The sequence below is a fragment of the Carcharodon carcharias genome, chromosome 16 (assembly GCF_017639515.1).
Source record: "Carcharodon carcharias isolate sCarCar2 chromosome 16, sCarCar2.pri, whole genome shotgun sequence".
In the NCBI taxonomy this organism is placed as follows: domain Eukaryota; kingdom Metazoa; phylum Chordata; class Chondrichthyes; order Lamniformes; family Lamnidae; genus Carcharodon; species Carcharodon carcharias.
The window spans coordinates 16,621,763-16,634,754 of NC_054482.1; the positions used below are offsets into that span (position 1 = coordinate 16,621,763).

The 12,992-nt window shown below is 40.3% G+C and overlaps 1 protein-coding gene across 3 annotated transcripts in view; it reads left to right on the forward strand.

Annotated features, from left to right (window-relative positions):
• Positions 1–12,992, forward strand: part of LOC121288878 (uncharacterized protein C1orf21-like) — a 219,767-nt gene that overhangs the window by 140,037 nt on the left and 66,738 nt on the right. For all 3 annotated transcript variants that reach the window (XM_041207685.1, XM_041207683.1, XM_041207684.1), the window contains exon 3: positions 10,501–10,637. In XM_041207685.1, the coding sequence (XP_041063619.1) occupies positions 10,501–10,637 (137 nt within the window). The remainder of the gene's footprint in view (positions 1–10,500; positions 10,638–12,992) is intronic.

Here is a 12,992-nt window from a genome sequence, read left to right on the forward strand (position 1 = left end):
GCTTAACAGGCACACAAATTCAACAAAAAGTATCCAGCTGTACAACACTGCTTGTAGGAAAACCTGATTTTACATTGCTGTCTGAGTGCATTATTACACATCGGGAGTTTTTCACTTTGGTAAAGGCACTGAGGACCATGGGGTGAGGGAAGTATAATGTCCCCTCCCAAATGGCATATGTAAAATAATATAGTCTTGCTAAAAATCAGCAGTAGACTGTAACAAACTATTAAAGGTTCTTTAAATTGGACTCCTTTTTGGCTTTATTTAATTCCCCCATCTGCACTGACCATTTTGCTTCCTGTGTCTGAAATGGCAGCTGGAGGCTTAACGTAAGCAGTTCTACACTAGCAGAGATTCAAAAGTTTATTCCATCGCTAACATGAATGCATAAGTTGATTAGTCATTTTGTATTAGCTAGCCCATGTAACGAGACTGCACAGTAATTTATAGCAATGCAATTATATTGAATCAGAAGGCAGTAGTATGATTTAATAAAATCCTGTAATGAAAGAAGATTCCTGCTATTGTCATATGGTGATTTTTCTTTTCTTCTGGTACTTAATGTTCCAATAAAGCAATAACAAAGTTTTTGAATTTTTTTTTACCATTAAAGCAGTAATTGGTTAACAAGATGTGATTTATTTTAATGGTATGGTTGGCATAATGAAATAATATTTGGGCAAAATATCAAGTTGATGGAATATTTTTTAGTTATCACCAAAAGCAGATCCTGCCAGTTTTGCTTCATTTCACATGGTTGGCCTGTCTAAGCTTTGAAATGACATTAACTAGACACCTATTTAATTACTTGAATTATATTTTAATCAGCTGTTCACATTCAATCTTCTTTAAAAGAAATAATGTCTTTACTCCTAAATTTTGAGGATCATCTCCAAGTTGTTGTAAAACATTGCTCAATGTTATCTTCATTGTGCTCTCAAAGCGGTTGCTGCCCCTGTGTATATGAAATACTTAGGTCGTTAAGTGTCTGTATGGTAATGGATCACCTCACAGTCAAAACCAATTAATACATGCACACTTCTCCATTAGTAGTGAGAACCAGAAATTCTGCGTGTTTGCTTAATTCTGTCTTCCTTAGCTGGGGCATTGTGGTCACTGTAGTTGAGAGCAGACCATTCAGCACAAGCTGGGGATCACGTGCAGTATAACTTGTAGCGGTTGGGCTGAATGGCCTCTATATGCAATGTAATTCAGTTAAACTGCAACTTTCCTAATCCGTACAGTGCATTGCATGGTTTCAGGCAGGGTATTTTACTAATCTGCTAGTCTTTTTTAGTCACCCTGTATCTCAGACTGGTATATTTTTTTCCATCTCTAAAAGCTTCTTTGTTACAAAATGCCTTGCACATGACCGGGTTTTGATTTTTAGCCGAAATGCAGAATTGTATCTTGAATATCTACGTGGTGCATTTTTGTACACAGTATTTGGTGAAGTTACTCTTCTGATGTGCAATGGGGCTCAGAAAATTGGAGTGTCTCAGAATTGATGCTTAACATTGACTGTCACTGCAGAGCATCAATTGGCAAATCAAACACAACCCCAAACCTTGTAACCAAATGTTAGAGCAAATCTGAAGCTTGAGGTGTTCAGTGGTCTGGTCTGATCCCACCTTGATTAATGTTTGCAATTCTAATCTACAAGGGAGACAATGAGACCCTGAACCAACTGTGCAGAAAAAACAATGAGACTGATGATGGGACTGAGTTATGAGGAAATACTGAAGAAGTTGGGTTTTTAGATTCAAAACAAAATAATGGAGAAAGATTTTCCTTTAGAGATATCTATATTTACCAATGATAAAGAAGTTAAATTTTGGAGCACTGCTTCAAATTGCATGGATGAGACATTACAGAAGCCCTATTTGTCATCTCGGTGAACATAAAATATTGCATGGTACTGTTCAAACAGTTCTTCCTGGTGTTTAAGCCAATATTTGTCTTACAAACAACAACCTGTCAATGATGAGGTAATGTTGATTTCTAAAGGAAAATCTTTCTCCATTATTTTGCATGATTGCTTCAGATTTGCTCTAACATTTAGTTACAAGATTTGGGATTGTATTTGATTTGTTAACTGATGCTCTACAGTGACAGTCCATGTTAAGCATCAAGTCTACACCAGAGAGCCCAATCAACATTACCTCGTCATTGACGCCTTGTTGCTCGTGAGACCTACTTGTGCACAAAATGGTTTCCGTGTTTCCGATATTACAACAGTGACTATACTTAAAATAATTCAGTAGCTGAGCAGCACTAAGGGACAGCCTAAGGATATGAAAAGTGCTATAAAAAAAAAAATTTTTTTACTGCTTGATTCCAACTGCAATTCTCAAGCCCCTAGTGAAATTTGATGATTAGATAGGTCAGGCAGTGTGATATCGTTGCAGAACAGAAAAGAGAATGTGTGCCATATGAAAAATTAAGTACCAACTGAAAATAGCTTATACCAGTTTGACTATGTATATGTACTCGCACAAATGCCTACAAGAAGATACTTTTACACTCTTCCCCCCCAACCCCACCCCCCCCACGCCACTTAATGAGAAAGTTAAGTAATGTTCAAATTCTATTCATCTGATAGACGTTTCTTCTTTTTCATTTATTTACAAATCCAATTTAACCTCTGCTTTCATATTCCTAATAGGATGCCTCCTTTTGTGATCCAAATTTCCAGAACTTGGGGATTGACCTATACCCAACTGGGCCTGAGTCTGAGAAGTTTTCTCCAACAGTGACTGATTTTGACCTTGATCTTCAGTTGAATTTTCTACTTCATCAGTCATGTCTGCCAGACTCTGACTTTAATCTGAACTGGTTTCTGGCACAACTTATGTTGGAGTAACTATTGGTATTCTACTCGCTTCCCAGCTATCCAAATCATCAGACTGATGTGATTCTACCCAACTCTCTTCTTTGTGAACTTCTGAAGCTAAACATGATCTATATGTACAAACCTAACCTTTCCATTACCAAATATGTGTGAGGGCTACATATTTTCACAACTTTTCCTGGTAACCACTTCAACCATTTATGATGTTCTTTCACCCTAACGTCCTGGTTTAACTTCAGATTTCGTTCTCTCACTCTACCCTATCGTGATTCTCTGCTTGGATTGTTTCTCTTCTACTGGCAATGCAAAATGTGGCTTCAGCAATGAAAGCCTTGTTCTAAGCTATCTTCTGAGAAGCAATTCAGCTGGCATTTTGCCGGCTGTGGTGTGAGGTGTGTTATGATAAATAAACAAAAAATTCACTGGTTTATGATTCACTGACAACTGATGTTTCTTGCAATTTGTACCTAGCGTTTTCTTAAAGCTCTGCTGCTCCATTTGAAGCAGGATGATACAGTGGAACTCTACTGTGTTTTATCCCGTTCATTCTCGTGAAATTTGAAAACTCTTCTGAACAAAACTCAGATCCGTTGTGGACACAATTCCCTCTGAGAATCCGTCACCAGCAAGCAAACTATGCAAAATATCTAGAGATTTGCTAGTTGTGGTTCAATTCATCGGAAACCCTTTAACCCACTTCGAATGGCTATCTAGCACAGTGAGTAGCTGTTGCCCTTCAAATTTGGAAATATCTATGTGTGGCCTCTGCCATACTAGCTGGCAATTTCCATGGTTGCAAAGATACCAATGGTGGCTTCTTTGCTACCATTTGACATGCTCTACATGCTTCACTGTCTTCTATGTCCTTATCTAACCCTGGCCACCATAGGTAACTTCTCGCTCGACTCTTTGCCAAGTTCATCCCTAAGTGTTGCTCATGAAGATCATGTAGCAACTGTGATCTGTACTTTTCAGGAATTACAACTCTGGCTCTCTACATAACGCAACCTTAATCAGCTTACTTTCATGCATTAAGAATGAATTGTATCCTGATTTCTAAATCTATTATGTGTTGACCACCCGTTTGCAATATAGTCACCTCTCCTTGCCAATATAAGGTCCTACAAGTTGTTCTACCGATGTTGTCTGCTGTGACTGGCAACTCATCTACATGTGAAAAGAAGAACACATCTTCCCAGTTGGGCTCTACTTATGATGGGGATGGTAATCTACATACATATGTGCATACATACGAACTAGGAGCAGGAGTAGGCCACTCAAGCCTGCTCTGCCATTCAATAAGATCATGGCTGATCTGATTGTAACCTCAACTGCACATTTCCTCCTACCCCCGAAAACATCTAGACATCGCATCGACATTACACTGATCTTCTGATCATCTGTACTTAATGTCATACTGATAAGCAGGCAAAATAAAAACCAATTTCTGCATTCGGGCCGCAGATAAGTGAATATTGGAGACTTTGGTCTCAAAATAGCTGTATGTTGCTTATAATCAGTTTTGATTGTGAAACTACAGCCGTACAAGTATTTATGAAATCTTCTTACTCCTAAAATCAAAGGCAATACTTCACATTCTATCTGAGCATAATTCTACTCACTGGAAATGAGGGTGTGTGAGGCACATGCAGATGGTCTCTCCTCACCATTATCCGACAGATGAGAGATCACAGCAGCTACTCCATATGGAGAGGCATTACATGCTAGTGTAATCTTTTTGGACACATTGCAATGTACAAGCATTGTACCATCTACCAATTTACTTTTACACAAGTGGAATGGCTTGTCACACTCCCTTCTCAAATTCCACGGAACACCCTTCCTCAAGCGTTCATTCAATGGATTCAATAAGGTTGCCTAATTTGGTATGAATTCACCTTAGTAATTCACTAGACCCAAAAAAGATCTAAGCTCAGAGCTTTGCGTCACAGAGAGTGTGGTGCATTTCTTATTGCTTGAACCTCTTGGTAGGATGTAACCTGTCTTTGTCTACCCTGTGACCCAAATAGTCTACAGAATTTTGAAATGTTACATATTTGTGTGCCTTCTCCCAAACTCCATGCTTTTCCAAACTTTGGAGCACCTTATTTAGCCTGACATCATGGATCTGCCTGTTTGGAGCTGAAATAATTATGTCATCCAAATTGCACACTACTCCCTGAACTCCTTGGAAAATTCCGGTGGCTGAAGAAACACCAAATAGTCTATGAAACTGATATAGACCCATGTGTGTATTAACAGTCAAATATGACTTAGACTCATCATTTAACTCAAGCAAGGTGACCAACCATTCCTTATTTTACAGAATCATCCCATGTTTGAGGGACTCTCCCATGTCCCAGGTTGCATGCTGCTAGGATGCTGTTTTATCAGTAATTTAGACCTTTAAATGTTGGACATGTGCAGTACACACTCTCCTCCTTGTTCAAAGCCAATAGCTTTCTGCAATCACCAACGGCTTGGGACTGTCGTGCAGCTCAAGCTTACACAAAATGCCTGAAAGTGGCATACCGTTTGGCTTAGCAGGGGTGAGGAAATTCTTGAACACTTCATACACTCCTAGGCCTGCTTCAGTCAGAAATATTGCCTTTTTCCTTTTTCCCCTCCTCAGCCTGATTAACAGCCAGATAATCAGGAACACCGAGGATATTATTAGCAGTGAAAAACATCTCCAGCCTCTCCACCGACACTCTGAAAGCATCTTGGTCATGGCTATACTCTCCCAGTCATCCAACAATACCTGTTGACACAGACATATTCAAAGGTCAGTCCACTCGTGTATAAATGGCCTTTTAGTGAAGGCTGGATTTTAAAAACTATTTCTCAATGAAATATACCTTATATTTTCTATGCTGATTTGCTGGAAGCTTTTCCATCTCAAATGTTTTCAGCTAGGCAATCCACAATCCTACCTTGTTGCCACATGTTGCAGGACAAAGCAGAGACAGTGTGCCCCATGGAAGGTTAAGCATCAACAGAAACTAGTTTATTCTGGGTTGACTATATAACGTACTTACAAATGACAACTGTGAAATGTGTATCTCTGCTGCTGCAGTCACCTTACAGTAACTGTAGAGATGTTGGGGTTTTCATATTTTGCAGTTTATTGCATGCAAAGAGTTGCATTAAAGTGTTGTATCCAACCAAAAAAAAACAAGTGGGTGCTATTACACTATTACAGACAGGAGCATCCACACACTCCAAACATTTAAATCAACTCTAGCGAGGCATTAAGTGTCCAGAGAAATCCTTGGGCACATATTAAAGCAGGCTCAGTACTGCACTCAAGTTGTACTTATGGCAATATCGCTACCTCACGCAGAGGAATCTTCCACTGTTGGCCCATGGAATTTTGGTGGGTTCTTTCCCAGAGTTACTCTGCAACTTTAGAATTGCAGTTAGAAATGGAAACCGTTCTGAAACAGCTCTAAAGTTGCTGTGTAAACACATCCTTGAGAACAAAATTGAAGGTTCCAACCCTGTATTTAGACATAGATAATGTAAAGCTCTCTCAAGCAAGGCACTTTGTGTTCCACTTTAGACAGTTGAAATTAATATACGTGGAATGGAATGGGTTGGGATCAAATAATGCTGATTGGGATATTGAATTGATATGCTGGAGTTTAGCTGGATTATCTTCAGAGAATGCATTTCTTGATTTATTTTTGGTTTTGAAAGCATGACCTGATTAGTTGCCTTTAGGATATTAAATCAGGAGAAGTTGATGATAGAGCAGCTAATGCACAGTCTGTGGAAGCTCTAAGTTTGACGAAATTAGTGTTTTCTCAATTCTTTTTTATGTGGTTAGTAATTACACAATTTAACTTCAGATGCAAATGGCGAGCAAAGCTGTCAGATGAACTTGAAGTTGACGTTGCGTAACTTTGAAAAATATCAATTCTTTATCACTTGTGAAAGTTCTATAAATCATTTTACATACATAAAGCAATTAAACCTTGTGTTGGGTCCCAGACTTCTCACAGCTGTACTACCAAAAGAACACAAAACAGTCATTTGAGAGGTTACATTTCATGAAAGCTCAACATTATTTAAGGTATGTGCACCCACATTTGTACGACAGCAGCAACTTGCTTTTATATAACATACAAAAATATCCCAAGGCACTTCAGAGATCTAATCAGGACTGAAAGTTAAAGATTCAATATACTGGAAAGGACAGATTGCAGATTGCAGATGAAAGGACTCCCTGATGCTAAAGTACTTACTACTGGACATACAGCTATGGGGACGACTCTACTCTTCCTAAATACTGAACTTTATGAAATGCATTCTAAATGCTGAAACTCTTTAGTAGAAGAGTACTGAGACAATATCTAGACATCACACCATATCTATATTTTACACAAGGTGTAAAGCTCTGTTTAGTTGAAAATAAATAGCTATAATATAAAAGCACCCTGAAGACATCAAGGGTGGCTTTGACTGCTAAGCTTTTTGTTCTGGCAAAAGTAACCTGAACTCTAGTTGTGAACTAAAAACCACACTGTTCAGATGCAGCATCTTATTTAACTCAACAATTTTAGTTAAAACTACAGTTGTTCATCAGGTTCTGTAAAATGCCAGATTTCTGGAAAAGAAAAAAACGTACATTAATGTCTTAGTGTGAGGACTGAATCTAATTTCTTTTTTTTTTGCTTTGTGAGAGGGCACTTAGCAGAAAGTTCTTTTTAGCAGAGGCTTGATGGAGCATGGTGTTCTTCAGCACAGAGAGTGGGTAAAGCAGAGAGCGTTGCATTTTTTTTTAAAGAGCCAACAAATATTTGAAGTGTTGACAGATACAGGGCTTTGTGGGAAGAGTGCAGCAGTGGGATAAGGTTTTGGGTTACATTCACAAAGATTCAGCAGTCACAGTGGGTTGATTGGCTACCTTCTACCCTCCAAGATTCTTGGTCCTACAGTTTCGTTTTACTGAAGATTCCTTTCTCTGCAAAACATGCATGCTGAGTAAACGCTTGCATCTGGCAATGGACCCTTGATGGGATAGTTCATTTTTTTTGGCTCTTCATTTCGTATGCATCTGCAAGGCAAGAACTGTTGTGTTTGAATACAGTGTTGTTGTTCAGGAAATAACATACAAGCTGCCTCTAGTCACTTACAAAAGTATAAGTCACCCTCTAACCTGACCTAGGAAAGAAAGCAATGAGGGTTTCCTGGACTTGGTCAGCTCTGACACTGGTTGAAAAGCACCACAATCAGAGGGAAAGAGTCAAGTTTAACTCCATCAGGAAGACATTATGCTGATACTGAGATTGGAATGCGAAAACTGACCGATGAAGCATATCTCGCCAACAATCAGGAAACTAGATAACTTTGCTTTTTATCCCAATATTTCTGTTGGTGCACAATTAAATCATCACTGAGTTGTGTTTTAATATTTTACTGTGTTTCATATACGCATTAATATCTCTAGTCCCCTAAACTGTCTGATCCATGTTTCATAGTCACCGATCCAAAGTGAGTTTTGTGCGGTAGTGATGCACTACTGTTAATCCAGTTATCAGATTACTGAAAGGCAGGCAGGTAATCCTCCTTTTTCTTGAGTTCTCCACCCGCAGGCAAGCCTGACTCTGTGTCACCGCTTCCACCACCGGTAAGGCAATGAAGCCAATCCCAAATACACCCCAACCGAAACTACATTTAGACCCGGTGCAGTTGGCATCAATCTGAGCCACACCGGCCGCCTAGCCAACAGAGCCAACCAGCCCCCTGAGGAGTCTAAGTTGCTTTGGCAGCATTCAGTTTTGCATGCATGTTGTAGTCTGGAGCCTATGGTGGTGATGATAGAGGCTCCAATTTCTTTCCATCACATGGCTGAGCAGGAATTTCTCCTGCTTTAACTGCCTGCCATTGGCATATGTTGGAAGGATTTACAAGTTGATAATCAACCTGTTTGGCCACTTCATGAACACACCTTCCTTGGCCATCAAGTTCTGGATTGGGACTTTAACCTGGAGCTTCTGGCTCAGAGGAAGGACGTTATCCACTGTGCCACAAGGCCTCAGGCGCATAGTTTCATGAATAAGCAAGGGAGAAATTTTAATACCAAACAAGGGTGGGTTTGGTTTGGTGGGATGTTAAACTCATCTCACAGCCACCCATGAGTTTTATCAGAGTTGTGTTGATGGGGGAAGGGCTGTGGTTGGTGTAACTCTTTCGAGTACAAACCCGTTTCCATCTGTTTATTCAGATGAAGTTACATTGTTTGCCATTGTGAGATTTGAACTCTTGATCTTGGGTTTACAAACCCAGTGCCATAACCACTTGGCTATTTAGGTGGGTGTAGTTGTTGCCACATTAGGTCAACACACATCCAGGGGGGTGAGCCATCATTTGAATATGTTAATGAGACTGCATGTCTCATTTTAAATAAATCTTTATTCCAGCTATAATGCTGGCCAACTGGATTTCACAAGTCTTCAGAAATATGCCTTCCTTTAACAGTCGAGAACAGCTGTGTGAAGAGAGTACTGCTTGAGGGTCTTTAAGCTAGCATGCTCTGTTTCTCCCGCCCACCCTTGCCCCAACCTGCCAGATCTCTCACTGTCTCCCGTGTGGTTGCTGACCCCAGACTGCAGTTAGCAACACCACATCCCTGTCACGACCTCTGCATCTGTGCCCCCGATCTTTCTTTCCCCTACCCTCCCAACGCTGTCACCCCTCTGCCCAGCATTTGAAATCCTGACCCAGTGTATATGGGACCACAGTTTCTGGATAACAGTCATATTACAGGAATTACTATTGGGAGAGAGCAAGTAGTTCGATAAAATACCCAAAGCTTGAATAAATTTTTGTGAAAGTTTTTTTTCAAATCACTTTTTTTTAAAAGAGTGGCCAGGGAATTTTAAACCACTTTGTTCCTGTTCGTTTCTCACTTGCCACCATCTTAACTGGGGCCTTTCTTTAGACAGCTAATGCATCCATTTAACTAGGGTGGAAATCTCATGTTACCTGGGTTCCATGTTATCAACAGACTCGATGTTGTTGTAATTATCAACTGGTTGGGGATCCACTCGGTAGAACCTGGTGAGAAAGAAGAGGAGGCCCTCTTAAGGCAAATAAAACTACTTAGTGTGGCCAGGAGGAACAGGACTGTTTAAAAAAAATAATCTGGGCCTCTACTGGCCCAAACTTCTCCCTGCTTCCCACCGTCCTGAATGGTTCTGCACTTCCCTGCGGCCTCCACACTCCTCCCCGCCACTGTGACTCATCATGGTGCTCTGGGCTCACAATTTTAACCTGTTTCATGCAGCTGGCCAGCTACTTGTAAATGAGGCCGAGGATTTAAAATGGCCCAGGCCTTAAACTGATGAAACTGCAACACTCAGTCCCGCTACTTAGTAGTAGCATTTGAACTTACACCAAGGTTACCAGCGGTGATGTATAAATAATGAATTGTGACGATCAGTAACTTTTGCTTTATTGTGTGCTAAATGATATGTTGATTAACAAATTGGCAAGTATCAATCCATTATTAATTATTTTCTTCAGTACAATGCCATTCCATGAAAATAGCAAGATAGGTTATTGCTCCTTTGGTTTCAGGATGACTTTGTTTTAAACTGTCAAATGCTTTTCTTACTAATTCTGCTGTTATCGTTTTACAGAGGAGTTCAGGATTAGAACAGTTGAAGAGGTGAAATACATGAAGAATGTTAACCGGGAAGAATCCGATTGGTCTGAGAAAGGACATGCTGGTCATGAAGATGAACAGAAAGTTGCTGCCAGAAACCAGGAGAACCTGGTAAGGATGATTCTGTCTTTTTGAAACCATGGCCAAGAGTGCTAAACACAAAGAAGCATCAGCCGGTCAAGAAAGGATAGGAAACCTTTTCTGTGAATGTCTGATTATTTTGTCATAGTTTATCTCCAGCAACCTCCTCTTTTCATTTAGGCGTTTCATTTAAACATTTTTTAAATGTTGCTATTTTAATATAGATGCAAATGCAATCACCTGGCCTGCCTTGCAATTTACTGTCAAAACTTCGGAAGAGCAGCAGAAGCCACAGCATTGTAAATGTCTGCAAGTAGGTGTGGCAGATCCTATGATCTCCTGCCAGAGTTCCGAAATGAGAACTCTGAAGATATTCTCCTTTCCGGGGCTTTTTTTTCATGTGAGCAAGCGAATCACAATATCTATGATTACTGTAATAGAATACTGCAGAATGCGGGACTCCAGAGGTGTTTTGTAGTTTACAAGTTCAAAGATGGCAAATGGATCTTTGTGCTCTTGTACCAAGGCTATCTGCTTAAAAGAGTGTAAAACGAATTCATTCAGCAGTTAAAAGTGTGCAGTGTGCTTTAGAGTAAGGAATTCCTCTTCGTATTCTGTCTGTAATTGTTGTTGCTGAGGCAAGTCAGGATGATAGCAGATAACGGGAAAAAGAACTTCGCTCACCTTTTTTAAAAGCAAAACACTGCAGATACTGGAATCCTGAAATAAAAATCGAAAATTCTGGAAATGCTGAGCAGTTCTGGCTGCATCTGTGGAGAGAAATAAATAGAGTTAACATTTCAGGTCGAAGATTGAGCCATGTCAACTGTGGCTCCGTTTTAGCAGGCTCCCTTCTGAGCGAGAAGGTTGTGGGATGAAGTCCCACTCCCGGACTTGTGCACAAAAATCTAGCCTGACACTCCAGTGCAGTGCTGAGGGCGTGCTGTGCTGCCGAGATGCCATCTTTCAGATGAGATATTAAACCTCATCTGCTCCCTCAGGTGGACCTAAAAGATCCTACAACACTATATTTCAAAGCAGCACGGGGGAGTTATCCCTGGTGCCCTGACCAGTATTTATCCCTCAATTAACGTCACTAGAAATAAACAGATTACCTGGTCATTACCACATCCTGTTTATGGGAGCTTGATGTGCCTAAATAGGCTGCTGCATTTCCTATGATACAACAGTGGCTATCCATGAAAATAAAAGTACTTTGTTGGCTGTAAAACGCTTTGAATGTCCAGTGGCCATAAAAGATGCTACATAAGTGCAAGTCTTTCTTTTTCAATTATCCATGGAAGCTGCCAGACTTGCTGAGTAATTCCAACACTTTCTGTTTTAATTTATTAAAATTTGTCCTGCTGCATAGGTAGAACCTGGTCAGTGGTGCCTGGAACATGCACAGATGCTTGCATATTTGGAATAAACGTACACACAGATTTATACTTGGCTTTTACCTGGCTGAAGGTATAAGTTGACATAGCTTTATTTGAACATGTGCTTTAATCCTTGGCACGCATTTCTTGTCAGCTGTCCCTGGGCATTTCTAAACCAAAGCTATTCAGCAATTCAGATGTGACAAATCTTCTTGCCATTTCTTACGTTTGTGTCAAAAAATCTGAAGGATAGATCGAACCAAAACTTCAGTAACTATTTCACATTTCCCTCCTTTTATTCCCTCAATTCATTGCCATTTGTTGCTTTATAATGGGAGGTGGGGAACCACCTACATTAGAACTCTTAGGGTAGCCGTTTTCTGTCTGTAGGTATTTGTGAACTGTTCCAGCAATACCGAGAAGTTGTGAATTAGAATATAGGGGTGAAAATAATAACATTCTTTCCCCCAGTTCTCTCCCCCTCCCCCACTCCTTGCTGCATTCCTTTCCAAATTGGAGTGGACAATCTCCCGCCCGATGCTGGCACCTTGATTTTAGCGAAATACTAATGATATTTGTTTGCTCTGCAACAAAAAAGCACCCTGCAATGCAGTGTCAGGATTTTGCCCTTTGAAACCTTAGTTATGTTTGGAGGGAGCATTCTGAAAGTGCGAACACCAGGCTGAAGTTTCCTCCTTAGATAGCTGTTACTGGTGGCCATAGCATCTTGAGGTGAAGAATTAAGATTATCATGCAAAAATTAAAGGATATTGGCCAGAGTCCATTTTTTTCTAGTGTGCACTAAATGAGCCAAATGACAATTTTGGCAAGGTCAGCATTTGTTGCTCTTCCCTCGTTGCCCTTGAGAAGGTGGTGGTGAGCTGCCTTCCTGAATCATTGCAGTCCATCTTGTGCAGGAACACCCACAGTGCTGTTAGGAAGGCTGTTTCAGCTTTTTGACCCAGTGACAGTGAAGGATTGGCCATATAGTTCCAAGTCAGGATGG